The sequence below is a fragment of the Phlebotomus papatasi genome, chromosome 3, assembly GCF_024763615.1.
Source record: "Phlebotomus papatasi isolate M1 chromosome 3, Ppap_2.1, whole genome shotgun sequence".
Taxonomy (NCBI): Eukaryota; Metazoa; Arthropoda; class Insecta; order Diptera; family Psychodidae; genus Phlebotomus; species Phlebotomus papatasi.
This window is the reverse complement of record NC_077224.1, coordinates 30,746,423-30,769,324: the sequence shown is the minus strand read 5'-3', so window position 1 is coordinate 30,769,324 and position 22,902 is coordinate 30,746,423. Positions and strand designations below refer to the sequence as shown.

At 34.3% G+C, this 22,902-nt stretch overlaps 3 protein-coding genes across 3 annotated transcripts in view; all 3 read left to right on the top strand.

Moving 5' to 3' along the window:
* The window catches only part of LOC129807616 (protein pelota), a 232,813-nt gene that overhangs the window by 203,053 nt on the left and 6,858 nt on the right, over window positions 1-22,902 (top strand). The gene's annotated exons all lie outside the window — the stretch shown is intronic.
* Window positions 1-22,902, top strand: part of LOC129807609 (uncharacterized) — a 142,425-nt gene that overhangs the window by 115,846 nt on the left and 3,677 nt on the right. Inside the window, exons 4-6 of the mRNA XM_055856989.1 lie at window positions 15,137-15,297; window positions 18,189-18,328; window positions 18,718-19,804. Of these exons, the coding sequence (XP_055712964.1) occupies window positions 15,137-15,297; window positions 18,189-18,328; window positions 18,718-19,804 (1,388 nt within the window). The remainder of the gene's footprint in view (window positions 1-15,136; window positions 15,298-18,188; window positions 18,329-18,717; window positions 19,805-22,902) is intronic.
* On the top strand, window positions 818-6,147 carry LOC129807615 (uncharacterized). Its single transcript, XM_055857000.1, has 2 exons — window positions 818-2,247; window positions 5,833-6,147. The coding sequence occupies exons 1-2, from the start codon at window positions 940-942 to the stop codon at window positions 5,857-5,859; spliced, it is 1,335 nt and encodes a 444-aa protein (XP_055712975.1). The 5' UTR covers window positions 818-939; the 3' UTR covers window positions 5,860-6,147.

The following is a 22,902-nucleotide window of genomic DNA, read 5'->3' as shown; positions in this document are numbered from 1 at the left end:
GGATCATCGTACTCGTAGTTTCGGAGAATTATGTCATTTGTGGAATGAGGAATGCTTACACCAAGTTTGATGATTTCTTCTGGTTGTGAAGGCAATAAATTACATTTCACGCCAATTGGTTTCGTGCATGTGACATGTTTAGCATCTATTTGCATTCTTGCCAAACTTTAAAGAATACCGTAAAACCACTTTTCGGAATTTGTGAATGTAAATATATGATTGGTGAGATTGTTAAAAATCTCACGTATTAGTCCATATTAATGTATGATATTTTTGGATAATTGCGGACAATATAAGTTCTTTTCCATATTATTATAAAAAAATAACCTACTTTTACAGATATATTGTTTCTGACACCAAGAATCTGATAAAATGATTAAAAAAAAAAGATTTTGCACAATTATTTTCGTCAATTAGAAATTGGTTAGCAAAACACTAAATTTTGGTCAGTAATAAAATAAAACTGCAACAAAATAATTAGAATCCCAGACTGATGTAGGTAGAGGTATTATATTCCTCTAGAAAAACGAACACGTAGGATAGAATAGTCTAATTCAGATCCTGCTACAAATGGTTTTAGCTGAGTGAGATTCTTTACAATCTCAGCTCTTTTTCTTTATTAGAACTTATTAGGGGAAGGTGGGGCTACTTTGAGCTGTGGGGCTAGATTGTTATACGGCTTTTTGGCCTATTTCTAAATGAAGCTGGAGTGTCAAATTGACATTGGAAGCAATCAGACGTGTTCTTGAACGCTCCGTGTTTTGACAAGTTTTTGGCCAATTTTAGTGCAAATCTCGAGTGAGAATTAACAAAAACATTTGCTCAGTGTAGCCCTTAAACAGTGGAAAACATTATTTTCCCTTTTTGGAGGCTTCTTTGTTGAGAAAAAGTGAAAATTCCAGACGCGTTTCTGGAGTAGAAGGAGTGAAGTTGGCAGCGATGGCGGCCGCAAGCAGCGGCGAACGCGGCGAAAGCAATCGGCAATTCTCGGAGCTGTCAAAGTTGCCGAGTGACGATGCGTCCTTTCCCGTGCTTTCGCGTGGGAAAAGAAAAAGAGCAACGATAACAATGGATTTGAACAAACTCTTCACGAATAGCCATGAAGCGAAGCGCTTTATCATTGCGGAAAGCCTCGAGAAGACGGACTTCTTAAGCATCTCGTGCTTCAAGGTGAAGAGAACTCTCGACACTGTCTGTGGAAAAATCCCTCACTTCCAGCCCCTGTCCAATGGAAGTCTGTTGATTCAGGTCAACAGTATTGAACAGGGCCGAAAAATGACGGAAATTAATGAAATCGACGGCAAAAAAGTGAGATTTTCTTGGCATCCTTTCCTGAATCAGAGCAAAGGCGTCATCTCATGTTTTGCATTTACGAAATTCGCTGATGAGGAACTGAAAAAGGAACTGGCAGCTTTCAATATCACTGAAGTGAAGAGAATAAAAAGGAAAATCGTCGAGGAAGGGAAATTGGTGCTCAAAGACACCGGGTCGTTTATAGTGACCTTCAACCAGCCAGAACTTCCCAAGACAATCAATGCTTACTACCACGCATTGAATATCAAGCCATATATCCCCAACCCGATGAGGTGCCAGAAATGTCAAAGATATGGTCATCATGACTCAAAATGCAGAGGAAAAGAAGCAATCTGTGGATCCTGCTCCCAAATCAAACACGATGGAGAATGTACACATCCAGTAAAGTGCACCAGTTGCGGTGAGGGACACGTTTCTTGGTACAGGAAGTGCAGAGTGTTCCAAGAGGAATTTGAGATCCAGAGAATCCGAGTGATGACAAAAGTGTCATATATTGCAGCCAAGAAGGAATTCAAGGAGAAGAAGAGGATGTACTCCTCTTTTGCCAACGTCGTGTCTAGCAACTCCCGAGTTTCTCCAGACAATAATGGCAATAGAAAACCCCCAGCGCAATATCCTAGAAAGCTTATTCAGGGTGAGCACATGGAGAATGAGTCCATTGGAAACTTGAACAACAAGGCAACCGGAATTGCATTCAAATCCAGATCATCTGAGGGACCTTATGTGACCGACATTGCAGAAGCGGAGATATCTAGCCCATTCATCTTCCACGGAAAGACGAATACCCAGCCTGAAACAACTGAGAAAAGGACAGAGCATCACTCTGCACCAATTCCTTCCGACTCCGGATCCGGAGATGGCGTCCCTCAGAAGGGCGCCGGTATTGAAGAAACGATGCGGGAGACAGCAAATCTACTTGCATCAGCAAATAAGGTATTATATAATAGTGATTCAGACATGGATGATCCAGACACACGCTAAACTGAAGGATGATTCGGAATCGCATTTGTGTTTGCACGACTTTGGGTGGGGTTCCTCCGGATGGATGCAATGTGTTTCATCACAGTGTATCCTATTGAAGGATTCCCCGTCTGATGGTGTGAGCACGGGTGCGGTTCCGAGTCATTTTTCAAATAAAATATAATAATTGAATTGATTTTTTTATATATAAATTTTTTGATTTAATTAATCTTTAATTATGTCAATTATTCAATATAACATTAATGGTCTTGAAAATAATTTTGTTGATATTCAATCCATGTCAAAAGATAATAATAATTTAATATTCTGTATACAAGAAACACATCTAACTATGAACAAGTCCATATCCTTAAGAGGATTCACTTTAATCTCTAACAAGAATCTACATACAACGGCTGCCGGTGGTTGTGGTATCTTTGTTAGAGATGGAATACAATTCACTGAAATTTCTTTGCCTTCAAATTTAGATGCAGTTGCTATCAGAACTTCCTTGTTATCAGGACTTACAATATGTTCAATCTATTTAAATCCTAGTAATCGAATTGACATTTCGGCATTGGACACGCTTTTGGAAGTTTTGCCTGAACCCTTCTTACTTTTAGGAGACTTCAACGCCCATAATACTTTATGGGGATGTTCAGATACAAATACAAAAGGTCGTTCGATAGAAAATTTCATTTATTCTAACAATTTATTCCTCTTAAATAATGGATCTTTTACTTATTTGCATCCTGGTTTTAAATCTTTTTCGGCGATTGATTTATCTCTATGTAGTCCATCACTAGTTCCATTCTTGCAGTGGAATGTGAGTGAAAATCATCACTATAGCGATCATTTTCCAATTTTTATTAATTTACCAGACCATAGACCAGATTCAATGCGAAGACCTAGATGGAAGGAGTATCTGGCAGATTGGCCCAGATTTTCCAACCAGGTAGATCTTCGATCAGTTTACTCTCATAATCTGCAAATTGATCAAAATGTTCAAGTTATAACTGATACCATTACTAATGCAGCCAAAGCGACTATACCATTATCTCAGGCAAAACCCAAAAAAAGGATTGTCCCATGGTGGAACGATGATTTAGAAAAAGCTCACAAAGATTGTCAACGAAAACTTAGGAAATTTAAAAGACATTGTTCTGATGAGAATTATAATGAATACAAAGACAGTAAACTTTTATTTAAAAATTTGGTTAGAGAAGCAAAAAAGAAATCTTGGACAGATTACGTCAGTACCATTACAAATACGACTCCAGTGAAAGATGTATTTGATAAAGTTAAGAAAATATCTGGCAATTTTAAATCACCCACAATCCACCAAATTAAAAGAGAAAATTCTTATTACACCAAACCAGAGGAGATTTGCGATATACTGGCTCAACAATTTCATAAAAATTGTGATAATAATTTTGACAATGCAACTTTCCTTGAGAAAAAACAAAGTTTAGAACAAACGGTAATAGAACTAAGAAATGCACCTGACGTTCTAGAGCTAAATCAACCATTTTCATATGATGAATTAGAACATGCACTCGCACATGCAAAAGGCAAATCGCCAGGACCGGATTCAATCACTTATTCAATGATTAAAAATTTAGATTTTAATAGTAAAATCACTTTATTAGAACTTTTTAATTCAATTTTCATTTCCGGTCACTATCCTGACGAGTGGAGAAAAGCCAATATTGTCCCAATTTTAAAGCCCGGTAAGGACCCTACGGATCCAAAGAGTTATAGGCCTATAGCTCTAACAAATTGTCTGAGTAAGATATTGGAAAAAATGATAGTGCGTCGATTAACTTGGTGGATGGAGAAAAATAATTTTTTATCAGACAGACAATCAGGATTCCGAAATAAACGGTCTACAGCTGACAATACAGTATATTTACAAAATTTTATCAGTAATAATCTTCAAAATAAATCTCATACTACTTGTATCACTTTTGACATGACAAAAGCGTATGAAAAAACTTGGCGAGTTCTTTGTTTACATCAACTCGCGAAATGGGGACTTTCAGGCTCAATGTTTAATATTATTCAGGATTTTCTCTCATATAGAATTTTTAGGGTAATGGTAGGTCAGCATGAATCCCAATTTTATGAACAAATAAATGGAATGATAACTGGCTCTGTATTAAGTGTTCCTTTGTTCTTAGTGTCAATACATAGCTTGACTGAAACTTTAGATCGATGCGTACACGTGGAATATTTATTCTACGCGGATGATTTAATAGTTTTTTCTTCAAACCCAAGAAATGACCAGTTAAATTTATCACTGCAAAGTACAGTACATAAAATAGAAGAATGGTCCAATAATAACGGTGTAGTTTTTTCATCTGAAAAAACTAAAGTTATACATTTTTGCCGAAAAAGATCTTGCCAAAACCCAAACCTAACTCTATATAACAATCCGATTTCAGTAGTTACAGAAGCAAAAATACTTGGAGTAATTTTTGACTCCAAGCTCACTTGGCGACCCCATTTACTAGAATTAAGGAAACGCATTTTCAAAGTTACTAATTTAATCAGAACTATTTCTTCCAAAGATTGGGGAGCTAAACAAAAACAAACTCTTTTGATTATTAACTCCCTTATGTTAAGCCGTATAGATTATGGTTGTGAAGCTTATTCGCAAGCTAATCAAAACACACTTAAAATTTTAGAATCACCATATCGTGCGGAGATTAGATCAGCTCTTGGAGCTTTTCGATCATCCCCCATCGAAAGTCTTTTAGCTGCATCTGGTTTTTCGTCCCTAGAAGAGAGAAGATCAGTAATTTGTAATAAATATTTAAACAGACTGAACCATCTTCCTAAACTCCCTTTGTCAAATGAATGTCATAATTCCTCATATAGAACAGATATGAAACATCCAGAACCATTTATTAATATGTCTAAAAGATTATCATCTGAATTTAATACCCCACACTTAAAAATAATCCAATTTGAAACCCCAAGAAACCCACCCTGGAAAAGTTTGAATTCCATTATCGATCTAAGTTTGTCATCTCACAAAAAGAACGATACGCATCCTGTAGCTTTTCTAGCCCTTTTTCAAGAAAGAAGAGCTAAATACGAAGGATATTCCGAGTACTACACTGACGGATCGAAAACGCAAACTGGTGTAGGTTATGGTGTAGTTGGACCAAATGGTATAGTTATTAGTAAAAAAATACCTGAAGTGTGTTCAGTATACTCAGCAGAAGCTTTGGCAGTTCTTGAAGCGTGTTCAATACCGTTGAATGAGTTTGAACGAAGATTGATTTTAACAGATAGCCTATCAGTAGTTAATGCGATATGCCACACTTCTACTAACTGTAGTATTATCTCTCAAATCAGAGATATTATTACCGATAATTATCCAAATATTTCAATTATGTGGGTTCCAAGTCATATTGGGATCCACAATAATGAATTGGTAGACAAGACTGCAAAAGAGTCTACAGAAAAATATGAAGTTGATACAGATTTGTGTACCTATCAGGATATGGCCTTGTTCATCAGTAATCAGTTCAAAAAACAACGAAATTTTAGATGGACGGAAACTCCTTTAACAAATAAACTTAGACGAATCTGTGATGTACCTTATGGATATAAGTATAGTGATGATGTGCCTAGAAAACATGAAGTAATTCTCAATAGAGTTAGAATTGGGCACAGTAGATTAACCCATTCATATCTAATGAAGAAAGAACTACCACCTGTTTGTGACTGTGACAATTCCACATTAACTGTGGAGCATGTTCTTAGTAAATGTAAAAAATTTGAAAGTGAGAGAAACAATATTTTGAAAACTAGTGACTTAAAAATTATTCTTAGCGCTAAATTTGAGAAAAAACTTTATGAATACCTAGATAAGATTAATTTGATTAATGAAATATAATAGGTAATGCTTTTTATTTAAAGTTTTAGTTTTAAGGTATTGAATAATGTACAAAATGACATGTATGTCTGGTGCATATTAAATAAATATATATATATAAATGAAGCTGGTCCTTACAATTATTTTATTTAGATCCACAATTATTTTGTCTATCCAAATTACTTCATGTTAAAACCCAGATTCTATTAGAAATATGCGAAAGAATCGTATTACAATGTAGCCCCACAGCTCAAAGTAGCCCCACCTTCCCCTAATATGCATTCATTCTCGACTTATGTGGAGCACAAAGAATCAAATAATAATATTGTGGCGTAGATGATAAATAAAAATTTAATACTGTGCTTATAGAGAAAAATCCCGTATTCTCATTTGAAAATTTGAATAATTCCTATTTAGAGCAGATCCTGAATTAGGCTATTCTTATCCGACAACATTTGAATTACCTATGTAGTGGTGTCTTAAATATCAAACTACAAGTAAATTCTGTTATGTGTATGAAATTGCTTTAGAATTTTTTAAATTGTGCTATGTCGTGCTATGTCGAGGTAGGAAACTTGAATATTATAATTTCTTTCTAAATTCTAAATCTAAACCATCATGAGACACAATTTAATAAAGTTGTAGCTTCTATATACATAAAATTGTGTGGAACTTGGCACTTTAAAGTTTTATAAAGTGAAACAGGCTCATTCTCAATGTCAATAGTAGATGCTTTCTGACAATATGTGTATCATAAAATATTTAGATAGGAGGTTGATGGTTTGTCACTGATGTCAGAGAATTCAGAAGGCACTTTCTACCCCTATCTCCGCTTTGAAACATTAAAGAGTGATGTCTGTTGAGTATATTGAGTTCTTGACTCTGTCTTCGGTCTCTGCATGACCACTGATATTGTACTGTATATCTATGGCTCTATTCTATACTATACTTTAAATCATATTTATAGTTCTTAGCGGGAGGTATGTTGTTTCTGACATTAAATTTGGTGGTTCTTATATGACTTTAAATGACTCTCCTGAAATTTAGCTAATTTAAGAAAGAATAGCATAGAATAGAACTGTCTATATAATTTGGGGTAAATGGTAAGTGGGTTCAGAATTAAAATGTAGCAGGGGATACCCAAGAGGAAAGCCACAAACCACTAGTACAATTTATCACAATGTCGTTTTGGATTTTCAATTATATTCCCTTGTATGTATACACCCACCATTTCAACACTGGATTGAAAAAGAGAGAGAATGGGTCAAAATCTCAAACGATGAAGCGAAAAAGCGTAAACCTCATCCTGGAAACAACAAATCTCATGCTCTTTGTCATATTACATAGCAATGTAGAAATTTAGCCGAAGAGTGAATGGAAATTGTAATGGTCGGTGACACAAAACGCACAATATCCCCATAATCGGTGCTAATGTTGATGATCTGGTTTCATTTCACATGATGACAATAAAATGAACCTAAACTATTGATGAAACATCTATAATGGTAACATACAAAATGTCCTATAACTTAGTCAAATAGTTTAGTTTCTTTGTCATGGAAATTAAAACTCAAATCAAAAGTAAAAATGCAATTGATAAAGCGGCTAAAGCCTTTTTCAATTGGACACCTCAATACTCTCAATATAGTTCATTGCTGGTGTGGGCTAACTCCGTAACATACCCAAAAATGAAGAAAAAATAATAGTTGAATAATAGTTTTCGATATAATATCAAAAACATGCATTTGGAAAGAGGAAGGAGAGAATTAAAATTAGAGAAAAAATGTCTACTTCAGAGGTGTAGGTTTCATAAGACCAGTAAATCAATACCTCATACCCTTTGGTCCCTTTGGTGGTCTTCTTAAATGTCCAAAATTTTACTATATGCGACTCCCTATGAAATGAGTCGATATAAAGTCGCAGTGGATGAATAGAAATAATATTTTTCGTGCATCGTACCAATTGGGATAGAAAAATTTGGGAAGAAAAATCAGTGATTCCACCTCACAGCAAATTTATATGAAACGATAAAAAGACACGGATTGACCTTACTGCTTTTCACTCCTTTACTTTCCTTTACAACGTTTCGGAGGCTTGTTTCCTCCTTCCTCAGGTCTACAAAACATTTAACAATTACGGATCTTAAATGATCTTAAATGATCCATGATCACGATCATGGATAGATGCAATCAAAACAGGAAATTAGAGATTTTGGAAGCTCTACATATACACCTAACAAAATCGAGAAATGTTAATAAGAGGACTGACACCATGATAAGTACAGTGTATTCATCATTATTGCAAAGAGTGAAAGAAAGGGAAAGGACATCAAACAGAAGAGTAGAGGAGAGTTTCTACAGCTGTGATGAGGTTGATGAACTCTAATATCCACCAGCTGATCAGTTCGTGTTGGACCGTGTACATGTCAATGTCCAATGTGAAAGTCCCAGTACCCACTGTAAGAGGATTCCCGCCAAACAATTTTCCCCCCAATAATTTCCATGTAAGAATTAATTTTGTAAGAATCATTTAAGATCCGTAATTGTTAAATGTTTTGTAGACCTGAGGAAGGAGGAAACAAGCCTCCGAAACGTTGTAAAGGAAAGTAAAGGAGTGAAAAACAGTAAGGTCAATCTGTGTCTTTTTATCGTTTTACAACCCAAAGTGACCGAATTTTCCCTAATTAATTTATATATGAATATAAATTGCTGTAGTTTAGTTTATTCAGAGATAGAAAAATACTTATAAACAACAATTAAAATTCAACGGTGCAGTTATCGATTGGATTTTAATGAAGAAACGAATTAGTGATATTAATTGAAATCACTCCTTATTCGCTTGTTAATTCCAATTCCGCGAATCGAATTTAATACGAGTGTTCTTGAGGGCGTTTATGGCTTACACTCAGGCAAAAGCACCAACATTCAATTAGAATTCCACCATCAACATGTATTGAGTCTTTATTATAAAATTGCAAAGCTCTTCGTATAGCATTTTAGAATATCCCATACGAATTGAGTGGGATCGTGTTCGTATGTGACATGCCATTTCAACTTTTTTTCATAGATTTCAGCTTAATTAAATTGTAGAAAAATAATTTATTTTTTCACATCCCAAATAAGTAGTAAACAAAATAAACTTGGTTAACAATATGTCATATTTAAGCCGAATTCAATTTAAAACTTTGAAAGCAGAGAAATTATCATGAAAGTTTTGTGAAAGGGAAAATAAAAATAAATCAATTTAACCAGCTTAAATATTAATTATAGGACCTTTTTTTTTGGAAAGATCAAAGTTGTTTACTCACAAACATTGAATATTGTACTGACCAAATTTGATTTTTCACAGCTCATTTTCTTGCTATTTATTTTAAATAAAAAAGCGAACCACAAAATCTGGAAAATAATATCTAAAGTCTAAAAAACCCTTATGGAATACTGAATACTGGAAACAATAATTCTTAATTAAGTGAATCTCGCGAAATTGAATCACAAATTTCATGAACAGTATTTTGAATCTCGGAAACTTAGGTGAAATTCTTAACAATTTTATATTACCTCACTAAATTTAACTTCACCAAATTTCATGTTTTCTGATCTCGCTCAAACTTTGCCATATCGAGTTTCTCCATTTCCGGATTGCGAATATTGTATATATACACACACATATATGTATGAATTTTCCCGACCATGCGTCCGGCTCTCTAAAGACGAAGATGTAGACGGAGATATATGTAAATGAACTGTCAGGTCTGGCGGACAAGAATCTGATCCGCTTGGTATTTCTCAAACCGTGCCTCAAGGCTCTATTCTAGGACCTATTTTATTTTCACTTTTTATTAATGATCTTCCGCAAGTTCTCCGCTATTGCGGTTATCATTTGTATACGCAGACGACCTTAAGGTATACTGCTCTGGGGACTTGTCCCATTCATTTTACACATTTGAGGCATTCAAAGATGATCTCTCAAGAATTGTTCAATGGGCTGACTGCAACGGCCCTATTCTTAATCCTACGAAATCTCAATCCTTAATCATTCACACCAGGTGTTCACCAGAATCCTTACCATCACCCCGTTTATCTCTAAAATAGGTTGATTCCTTTCACTTGTATAGGGCCAAGAACATGGGCATCATTTTCAATGAAATTCTGACTTGGTCTGATCATGCGGCTGAGATTTACAGGAAAGTTTTCTTCACTTTTGCGCACTTTACGACGCCTTCAGTTGTTCATGCCCTACGGTACAAAGCTTCTATTAAGTTAGAGCTTTTTCACGTGCCCGGCAGAACTATTTTTCAATGCTATCGGTGAAACACAGGCCCGACTGAATAGAGAATTTAACTCTTGTGTACGGTATGTCTCGATGTCTTCCGATTCTGCAAGTTTGATCATATTTTTTCCTTGAGAATGGATTCAGTCCTTGGTCTTCCACTTTTTCCTTACCTACGGAGACTCGTGCTGTAGACTTTATCTGACGGTTACTATGTGTTGGTATGCCATGATATCTCGCAGAGCTTGTGGTAACTGGATCATCCAGTAGGACTTCGTATAACCGTCTGCCCAGTTCAGGTTGTCTCATTCTCCGCGACTCCCTATTTGTTGCTTGTTTGTGCCTTGGAATAACTTGTCTCGCAAGCAGAAGAGGGAACTTATCCTTAGATTTGTGGCTGCCGCGGCTCTTTGTGCCCCACATGATAGCTTTCCTTTTTATCTTCATCTCTCTCTTAACTCTTTATATATTTATAACAATTGTATAGGGGACAGATTATCCTATTTTCATCAATATATTGAATTGAATTGAAAATATGCAGATGAAATTTTACTAATTTCAACACAGTCCCTGTATACCTGTGTTCCCAATTGATCGGACAAATCAATAGGACAAATGAAAAGTTTTGCAAAATAATACAACTTTCTAGAGCATTCGAATAAACTGAATTAAAAAATAAATAACCTCAATTATCTGAGTTTCTGAGAAACTGAGCAGATCAAGATTTTTTGCAAATTATAGAAGACAACATGGTTTAGGTTTAAAATTTATCTACACATCATATTTACTTTCTGTAAAAATATCCAAATCCCAGATGTTTTAGTGTTAATGCAAAATTTGCAATTTATATTTCACAAACTTTATTCTAAATTGCTGTATGCATATTAAGAATCTTACTTAAAATGAGCATATCTAGGATTGTTACTAGTTTTCATATAATATCTATAATTCTGTGTGTACATCTTTCGACAGGAAATGAAAAAAGAATATATATGAAAATGTAGAAATTGTGGCAAAATGCATAATTTTCAATTTATATTCTGTAAGATTTTTTTCACTTGTCTATCGTCTTTGTGGAGAAAAAATATATCTTTTTACTATTTCTCAGATATGCTCTGGGCGGGCAATTCACTCAACCATTCAGCATCTACGGTAGAAACATTCATATTTAGTGTAGCTCAAAGTGAATTAGGCTACGCTTCCATACTACATATAAGTTGCACCAACTGGTCCTCAAATCCATTCAGCATGTCTTACTGGTTGGAAAACGATGGCCTCCAGTGAATTGTGGAAAGCACAATTGTAACCATTTCGACCCTAAAACGGCTGTGGCAAATGCAAAGATATGTGATTTTCTGAATTTCAATCCCACGACTCCGATGGTGAACCAGATGCAAATCTACCACTGTGCTATATCCCTGAGAATCTAACGTGTGTTTAGGAATGGAGTATTTGTGTAATATCATATGTTTGTAGTAAGATTTGGCTCTATTTATTATCTGGGAGAATTTTCTATTCTCCAAGAAATATTTCCAAGTTCAGAGCACGAAAGAGGTTAACTCGGTTAACTGCATCATACACTTGGTCAAAATTGAAGAAAGCTATATACATATGTGAATCGAAAAACATGAAAATGGTGTAACATAAAATTCGACTACCATCATGTATGTACATAGAAAAAGTAAATAATATCTATATGGGATAAGTGAAAAGTATGCAAATCGGAAATTGAGACCAAGGACGAAAATATAAAATTTAATGTAAAATTTGAAGAAATGGTGAAAATATTACAAATTAAAGTGGATCTGGGCAATTTTGCGCCATCTTCGTGACATAATCTCTCTCCATTTCTCGTAATAATCATAAAGCAGCATATCATATCGCAAAATTCATTCCCTTTGGATTCATCTCAAGCTCCGCACATTCATGCTATAATTTAGTTAATCTTTCTGAAGGGAGATACGTTGAGATCTGACAGTTCGGATTTGGTTGACTTAATTGTTTACACACATTTCGTGTATTACATATTTTATAATCATCCTATTTACTTCCCTTTTCATTTTACTCCATTCACCACATTCTGCCTCACTTGTCTATTTTATATATAATATACATATACACATTCGTATAAACACGTCGAGAGACCTTTAAATTATTTTAACAGGGTTATAATATTTGTTTTTAAAAAATACACTTTTTCACACGTCCTTTTAAAACCTTTGAATTAAAGACATGAAAAATTAATAAGGGGGAACAGGGCAATTTCACTAATTCACAACTTTCTAAAATATAATAATTTGGAATAATAAATTAATAAAAGAAAAGTGCAGTATATATTTTCAAATAGCGAATACCCAAGAGAAACTAATTGAACTTTGTAAGTTTGAATACAGTTTATGAACTTTTACCAAACAAGTATTCAAAAAATTCCAGCTGCCTGGAACTGCTCCATACTCCTGGATTTCGAAAATCCAAATCTCTATGAACACTACTTGTCAGTCAAGCCCTATTTGAAAATTAATTTATTTTAGAAGGATTATTTATCTTCACATTACGTACAATTGCTAATAAATTTTGCTAATATTCTTTAGAAGCATAGAATAGCACTCGCGATAGTTATTCTTATCCTGAATTCTTATATGAACATGAACATGTCATTGTTATTTCTGGATGATGATTTCACATCAATTATTGTGTAACAATTATTTCATTAAATAAAAAATGTAGAGGATGATCTTTGTTCTTTCGCGACGAATGCGTTCTATTTATTACCTATAATTTTTTTCTCTTTCCTACAAACATTTTAACACTTAAAAAACTAAAGGAGTACTTTCTACTAATTAAAATTTTATACCCAGAACCCCTAAAGTTCTATTTGATGTTCCAAAAATAAAATGTAGTTGTGATACCATTTCATGCAAGTGCCTCACTTCACGTCACCTTAAGGTCACAAAGACTGAAAATATAAATTATTTTTTAGAAATTTTTATTTCAGCGTAGTAAAAAAGTATTTAATTCAAATTTTTACACAATAAAAGAACAACATTTAATTTTCTCAAAATTTCATTAGAAAATTTCTAAGATTCGGCTGTTGAAATCTGATTTTCGGACACCTTTTTAGAAAAAGAAATATTCAGAGAAACATTTTAAAGGAACAGGAAAACTCGAGAAAAATAAGTCATTTACGATTACCGGACCACTTCATTACCGATTGGAATTGATTTATAGATTTATGGATTTATAGCTACATAAGAAATGTCAAGATCTTACCAAAAAATCCAAATTCAACTAAATCGGTTAAAAAATTTTGCTCTCCAAATTGATTGACCTTTGACTTTCAATAATTCAAAATGTGAAATAGATAGATAGATAGATAGATATTTATTCATCAGCAATGCTTATAAGGAACAACACAAGTACATTGTAATTATTAGCGGCCACCGCCGTCTTAGCGTTGATGACCAACCTCGGGAGTGAAAACGGTGGAAAACTCCATCACAGGTTGTATATGCCAATCATCCATAGGATGTATAAATTTTATACAATATTTATTTTAAATTTACAATGTTACGAAAAAGATTAAAAATCTTCCGGTCATATGGTCTCTACACACTAGAGAAATTTATGTCCTTATTGAAGCAAATTCCCTGCGCTTGTGAAGGAAAAACTCTTCAATACGAATATAAATTTCTCTAGTGTGTAAAGGCCAAAAGGTGGTTAGACGAAATGTTCATCTGGATTATCTCTAAAACATATATCCGACAATTATTGAAAAAGCTTGGGCCAATTTTGAGAAAAAAAGCGAAAAAACGGACAAAAACATGGTTTTGGAGCAGATGGCTGGGAGTTAGGGGAATAAGGAAAAAGACCGTCCGAGATAATGTTCACTTTTGGGGGGGGGAGGGTTATCAAAGACTGGAAGTTGATATCTTTTACCATCTAAACCCCAGACCGGTAACAAGTTGGAAAAAAAGCGGATTGTGTCCAACGCACAATAATTTTTGTTTAGTAAACATGTTTTTGACATTTCAGTGAAAGTGAGTGAGATCCAGATCTAATCATCTCGCTCATTCTCATGGAAAATTTTGAAAGCATGTTTACTAATAAAAGTTATTGTATGCTGGTCATTATATTACTTCTCTCTCTTTGAGTTCGGGCAATAAAGAAACTTACTTTTCGGTGGACAAAAAAAAAACAATAATATCTAAATAACTTCTGTCATTGATCATAAGTTATTTTACAACTGTAGAGGACTCGTAAGTTCAAAAAACATACATCATCACTTTATTTAATTTCATGAAACTTAGAAAAAAATATTCGAGATAAATATTCCTAGTTTAATATAAAGTCTATAGATCAAGAATCGTACAAGGTTTAATCCAATGCTCTAACTCTTTTTTAATCCTTTGTTAAGTATATTAACATAATAAATTGTGATTAAATAAATCAGTATTCCACTCTAGAAAATAAAATAATTGTATTGACATCTCAAACGATATTAAAATTGTATTTACAATTCAATATTTCCATAATAATGAAATATTGTGATTCAGCATTAAGATTGGTATCTTTGAAAATTGATATTGAAATATTCAATTTCCTCAAAATTCATTCCATTTGAAGCCTTTGGAAAATTGGTATTGAAAAATATTGCTTTGTAGAGAAATTGTAACAATTTTCAAACGTATGCAATAAATTCTATTACAGAAATGCAAAGCCCCTTGTCCCAACATCCGGCTACTGGGCGGAATCTTTGCCTGCAATAGACTCACCATTATGTGCTGTTATTGATCCACTTCGAGACTTTCGATGGCATGCTCTGCGGTGTGGTGGGCCGGAGACTGCAGCATTTTTGTGCGAACTAAGCGGTATGTTTTCATCTGGTCAAAATTACCTATAAAAGTCCATCTAGCTCTTTGAAGGAATCTACGAAACATACACCTTCTATGCTGTACATTAATATATTTGAAGTTATGTGATCATAAATAGATTAATAAAGAACTCTACATTTCGTCAGTTTGAACCTTCCTACACATTTTGCCAACGAAACATTCAATTGAAATTGAAATATTCCTGAAGAGAAAAATTAACAAAAGCTTGATAAAGCTAAATAAAGCTTGATGAAAATTTAATTTGTACAGAAAAGAATATTAGTATCCAGTGTAGGGGAAAACGCGTAATCTTCAGACGTTATATGCTTCGAACAATTCATTTTTCTCAATGTGTTTTAAATGTATTTGGTTCATTCGGTCCATTATATTATTTCAATTGCTAGTCCAATGCTTCAAGTTTTCATAAAAGAGCTGTGGGTGAAATCCATAAGGAACAAAAAAAAATGAATTGTCCGAAGCTTTAGTCGTATATATAGTCGAATAGTATATAGTCGAAGCTCCTATAGAACTTGGTCAATATTTTTCTAAACTTTTTTCATAAATATATTATATGGTAAAACGATATAAATGAGATTATTTTGAATTTAGAAGTCATTATTAAATTGTCGGCTAATTTTAAAATGTTCAAAATTGTGATTTAATTTAATTACTCACTACACTCATACCCCCCTCCTCCTTCTAATCAAAACACTGCACGGGAGGGCAAAAAAGCATATTGCTTTGACTATAAAGGACCAGTGTTTATGACATAGAAACAAAGTAAAATCTTGCTTCCAAATACATTTGTAATTTATTTACTTGATATTTTTATAAGAAAAATTTTCAGTCTGTGTTCGCTCATAAAATTGAATATCTTTAATCCTCTAATGCATTATATGCAAAATAATCTTTAATTTTTAAGTTGCCGATTGAAAGCTCAACATTTTACATTTTACTATTGAGACGAAGATAAATCTTTATAAACATATTTAAGAGTCTGAAAATTTGCTAAAGACAATTATATCAAAGATTTTAAATATCCGCCATATATATATATAATATATAATATAATGTCATAAAATATATACCATCATCTATTTACTATTTCCGTTTTATATCATCTATTTATCCACATCTGCTATTTAATGGCACTAATAATATCTCAGTTAGTGTTTTAAGTCTTCGAACAATTAATTATAGTTTTTCATATAATTAATATATCAAGTGGAACTTTTTACAAGTGACGTATGATGTTGGAGCAAGCTTAAAATATTGTCACTTAACACAATTTTCGCTTTTAAAATATTTATTTTTCCGTTCTTATTTTTAAAGTGTCACTATTATATTTAAATTCAGTTAGGGGAAAGCGCGCTATCTTCGGACAACTTAAGCTGCGAACAATTAATTTCTTAATGCTCGAACTCCACGGATAATACCTCAAATAATATATAATACCTCGAGTTTTTCACCCCCAAAATCTCCACCTTCCACCCCCGGAGACCACTTTTCTCAGGGGCCTCTCGACATTCCATTTTTCCATACGTTTTTGCATAGAGGCACTGAAGACTATTGGCAAGTTTTTTCCTAAAGAGAATTGACTTATCAGTCTGATATATTTCGAAATCGTGCATTAAAAGCTATCTAAAAATACATATTTCATAATGCTCGCCGAAGTAATACAAGAACTACGAGGAAATTTGTCTAAGTCGCGATTCAATATATGAAAAATTTTTACAAAGAAAATTGAAAAACAGCTTCACTTTTTATTAGGCTTGATGGGCCCCTGATTTTTCTAAACAAATCTTCGCGTTTCAGACGATTTCAGAGAAATATCGTCACGCTGTTTGTCCGGCTGTCGCCAGCTCTAGAGGCCAAACACAGAGTTAGAGATAGAGACTTGGGTTCAAAGAGGGACCCCCCAGAGGTCGACTCAAGGATCGTCAACATGGCCCTCATTTCCCCCCCCACCCGTCCCATACCCATCCTGCTTAGGATTGCTTAGGATGTTGCTCAGCATATCGATTTTGATTAGTTTTAAAGGCTAGCCAATAGACCTCGCTAAAAGCGAACTTTTGACCGAAATACAGCAATAAATGGTACCGAAATACAGCAGGTACCGAAATACAGCAATTTGATTGGAGTCCGGATTTGATAATCGTACAGCTGGATTGCACCTAGATACGTAGTCTGGTCTCTGTGATACGACCTACGTCATGTTTTGCAGCCATTTCGTTGGACCAAAATCCGTTGTTAATACACTTTTACATATGAGAGCGTATTTTACTCAAATATACCATTACTTAGGTTATAAGTGAAAAAATCCCGGAAGTGATCATGTAAAATACATTAATAACGTTAATAACAGCCGGAAGTCATTATATTGAATTCCTATTTACATAAATAGTTCATAAAATAATATTTTAGAACAAAAAGTTGTGTTTAGGTACAAGTGACAAAATTGTACCAGTGCATCCTTTCCGTAAAAGGCTCTATAAAAAAAAATAGTCCTTTTTCTAAAAAAATCTTAATAAGGCACAATTTGTAGCTTTATAATAGAGCTCTCTATTATCATCTTTTATCATCTATTTTATCATCAGAAAAAAGTTTAATTCAAAATGTAAATTAGAATTAGATCTTGAGATATTAAATGCTTTATAGTGAACTATGAAACATTGGTGCAATTTTGTCCGTCATTGTATATCTTCAAAGTGAATATGTTAGTCTTTTAACAGATAAACATGAAAAGATGTGGAATTATAAATATTTCGTAAAATACAAAAGAATTTTACTTGTTTAACAAAATCTTGCGAAAGCAACTTTTAACATTTTGTATTCTGAAATAATAATTTTTAATAAAAGCTAATTATATTCAAAATGCATTTTTGTAGTACCGAGCTGGGCATCCGATTGCGCAATCACGGCAATGCCATCGCTCACAATTCAGTACATGTCCGACAGCGGCATGGTCCAATTATCCCGGGACTGTGGTGACGAAGGAGGGCGTCATATGACGTGCAAGGGGAAGCAGGTGAGGGACCGTTAATTACTTTACCTCACACAATAACCATATCGCCATTCCACTGGGTCACCATAAGGTGTTTAGCTTTACTTCTACACGCGAATTCCACATCCCCATCTTGTTGATTTTTCAAATCATTAAGATTTTATGTGGAATAATGTGTACATTTTATATTATAGATATTTTGCTATATTACTTTAAAAAAACAGAATTTTAATATACTTGAAGTTAAGACCTATATGTTTCGTTTTTTTTTCAAATGTCAAAGGAATATTTAAAAAATCAATTAGGCTATAGTTGTAAATGGAATTAATTTTATTGACATGAAATCATAATGGCACCACATTATTATAATAACCAAGCTATATCAATTCGTGACATTTTATTGTAATTTACAGGATAGGGATACAATACTCAAGCAATTAATATGTACGGATGAGAATGCTGTGGAAATGTCCGTGAATAATCTAATTATGCCGGAAGATAATACCTCAGCAGCAAAGTCGATTAATCACGATTTGACATTGGCCAAGGAGGTGGAAAACGTACAGTCAGATAACAATGAGGACAATAATATAGAGGTAGCGATAAGCAGGGCTGATACTGGGATAGGAAATGACAATAATATCGTGAAGATCACTTTGGAAGATTTAATGGTTGGCGATCAACCAATCGATGAACAACAAACACTTTTTACTGACGAGATGACCAAAACCTCAGGATCTAAGAAGGGTTTGCCCAAGGACAAGAAACCTTACAGTGGGAAGAAAATACGTGGACGGCATCCCTTGGATGATGTAATGATGGGTGATCAGCCTCCTGTCGATGTAACTACTCCAGAAGTCCTACCACATGTCAAGAAAATGCTTCAACAGGACCTAAAGCTCAAAGATATTCCAAATTTTGATGATAAAAGTCTTATGACAACGTCAGACTCTTCAAAGATAACAGCTTCTTCAATAATTGTCCCCTCAACAGAGTTACCCAGTGAGGCTAGTATTATACTATCAACAACCATAATGTTCACATCCCAGGACCCCGAAAGAAATACTACAGACAACAACGAAAATGAAATTTCCACTGAACATGAACCCTTAGCCACGGCTTCCGTCACAAATGACATGGTTTCCGTAGTTGCGGCAGGTCATGCGATTTCCACAGATGAGGGTACCGGGAAAAATATCATACATCCATTGCATATCTCATCAGACTCCTCTAAACAAGCCAGTGGTTTCATTAAACCACCACATCGAAAAGAGGAATCGACGCAATTAACAGCTGATGATCATTTTATTCCACCCATGTTACTTGTAAAAGCTAAGTTTACTGCGTCATCCACGAGATCACATTTTGAAGTGGTGACTGAATCTCCTAATAGTACTTCAAACTCCTCAGATGGGAATCCAATAAAACAAGTTACTGCTGAAGAGAGTCTTGCTAAAGAAAGTGAAACAGAGACTAACAACACGGGGTCTACATTAACAAGTATGATTTTTCCCAAATGTTTTTTCCTTGAATCCTTGCATTTAAGTCGCGAATTCGAGCAAAACCCAAATCCTTTACCACCCATTTATGGAGATAGGGTAAAATTAGGTAATTTGGAACCATTTATAATTTGGGACATTTGAGATTTTCTCACTGTTTTGGAGATTCAAAAGGAATAGAAGCTGTTCCTTTTCTTCTTAACCCATTTTTCTTCTATTTCGCGGTCTTTGTTTTTTCTCATTTTTGCTCATCTGAAACAATGAGAAAATCCCAAATGTTCCAAATTGTAAATGGTTCCGAATTACCTCATTTTAACCTAGTGGAGGAAAAATATAACAAATCGGGTGTTTTATTTTTCCAGTGTTCGTCACCAGATCCAAGAAAATTGTAATGAGTCCATTTTTTATTGGAAATTCATCTCTTTATAATTTTTACCGAACAGTAAAAAGGATATGTGCGTTTTAACATATTTTCTGTAAGTGAACATTCCCAAAAATCTCAAAGTCGGAAGTGGGGCACCTTTGACTTGGGCCAGCTTTAAAATTGTGCATTTTTCTCCTATTAGGTGAGATTATTAAGAATAATCCTAACAAAATTTCATGTCCTCCGATCGCGCTCAAACTTGGCCAAAATGTGTTTCGCCACTTCCTGATCACGAATATATGGGGGGCTAAGTTACGTTCCCGGCCGACCGGCCGCTCTTTGGAGCTTAATAGCTCCTAAACTAAAAAAAGATATCGACTTACGGTTTTCGGCAAAGGTTATATATCGTATGAAAATTGCAACTTGGTGTATTGACCCCCCACCCCCACCCCCACCCCCCTTCCCCCATTTTGAATACCCCCCTTTTTTGTTTTCTCATATGGCATCGTTTTTTTGTTTTCTCTTATGGCATCGATCGGTCTCAAATTTTAGTATGTTATAGCTGCGCCTTAGAGCTTTCGATCAATACCAAACTTAAGGACCCCCGACCCCCCGTGACCCGAGCTATAAGGGTCGAAAAATAATTTCTTAAAATGACTATAACTCCGGTTATATTTGTCCAAATTTAAAAAGTGAGGTCGTTTTGGAAAGTTCTCGTGAAATACCACTTCTCCTTCTAACATCGCAAGTTCATAAAACCACCACTAGGTGCGCTCTTATTAAAAAGAAGATTTTTCAAGTTTCTAAGTTAAATAACTCAAAAATTCCTTTGTGAATCGGGGTGAAATGTTGTAGCCGCTGATTGTACCCATCAAATAAAAAATACATAAGTCGATCCATAACCCCTGACCCGAGCTATAAGGGGTCAAAGTTCGAATATTGACCGGCCTCTACCAAATTCTATCTCTATCTAAAATTCAAACTCATTTTTCTCAAAAAATCCTTTGTACAAGTTAATCAAATATTAGAGTATTATAGTCCAGTCCAGGGCGTTTCCAAAATGGTGCGTAAGTGCGCTGTGTTTATAATAGAACCGGAGATATGAGAGGTCAAAGTTCACGAAATTCAAAAAATCATATCTCCAGTTCTATGTGACCGATTTTAATGAGTGAGGGCTTAAACGAAAGATCTCACCAAATGCTACAACTTTCTAGAACACTTGAACTTAGTGGAACCAAGACCAGGGGCGCCACAGTCGAAAAACCAATTTCAATATCACATAACCTCAATTATCTCGACTGTCGCTGGAGCGATTTTGATTATTACTTCGACATAATTGTAGAGGACATTTATGTCTACATTTTGTCCAGACATAATTTTCCGCTGAGACTACGCCGTCTGTCCGATTTTGCCGTTTAAGTGTGAAAAAATAGACTTTTCCCATAATAACGCTTTGAAAGCACTCAGGTGCTAATTTGACTGTTTCTACTCAACCAAGACACTTAAAATAGGGTTTTAAATGGAAAGTCTCACAAAACACAACAATTCTTTCATATAGTTGAAGTTCATCAAATGAACACTTGGGGCGCTCTGGTCTAAAAAACGAGTTCAGAAACAAACAATGTCGATTATCTCGGCTTCTGATTAATCGATGAGATCAAGTTATACAGCAAAATTATAGAAAACATTCTGGTCTACATTTCTCCCATATATCACTTTTCTGTCACTTCACCCAAATCTTTGATATTTTGGTTTAAATGTAAAATTTGTATAATTTCACGTATTTGATTTTAAAAAAAAAACTGAATGGCGTCCCCCAACTTCAGCTCTAAATCGAATTTACGTACATTTCGAGATAGCTCACATTAAGAATCTCACCTACATAAGCCGGTTAGGATTATCTGTCCCTTTTTATATGGAACTGCACCTTACTGTAATATAATTTAGCTCTACAAACCAATTGGAAAGCCCAATTACATTATGATAAATCTCAATTCGTTTTAAATGCAGAAGAAAAAAGGCCAATTTTAAAGGTACCCCAATTCAATAGTATTCAACTGCCCCCCTAAATGTAAGAAATTTTCAATTGATCATATTTTCATATATTCCTCCACAACTTTGTAGCACTTTTTTTTTATTTTTAAGAGAAATGTGCTTTTTATTATTTTTGGTCAACCGGAGAAAGTTCAGCGAGTGCAAGTAACCAACACAGTTGTTTCAATCCTTCTTTAAAAAAGGAACTGACATGTATTCTTCCGTGTTTCTTATTCGGGTCCCTCTAAACTTTAAATGTTGAAGAAAGTTCATGAAGGTATATGGCAGAAATTCTGAAATTTTCAAATTGTTTCGGCTTATTACATTTTGTCCCATATACTATTAAGTATTTTAATATTTTCATTTAATTGAATAATTTTGTAGTGTTCTAAGGCGCCCTATTAGTTTAACTATAATAGTAAGAGATAACCGTAATTTTTAACTGTAACCGTTAAAAATTTGTTTGTCATCATAATGATGATAGACTTAGATTTTTTTTCAAAAAAAAAACACACATGCCAAGATATAAAAAATATCTTAACTTCTGTTGGGCTCCTAAAAATGCCTAAAGTCATTAATTCTCTACTCTTTCCCAAAAATTCAATCTCACCCACCAGTTTCTTCTATAATAGCGTTCAGAAACATTATTTAAAACTCTTTGTAATTGCAGGAAAATCCTGGTAATAACATACTAAATCCTT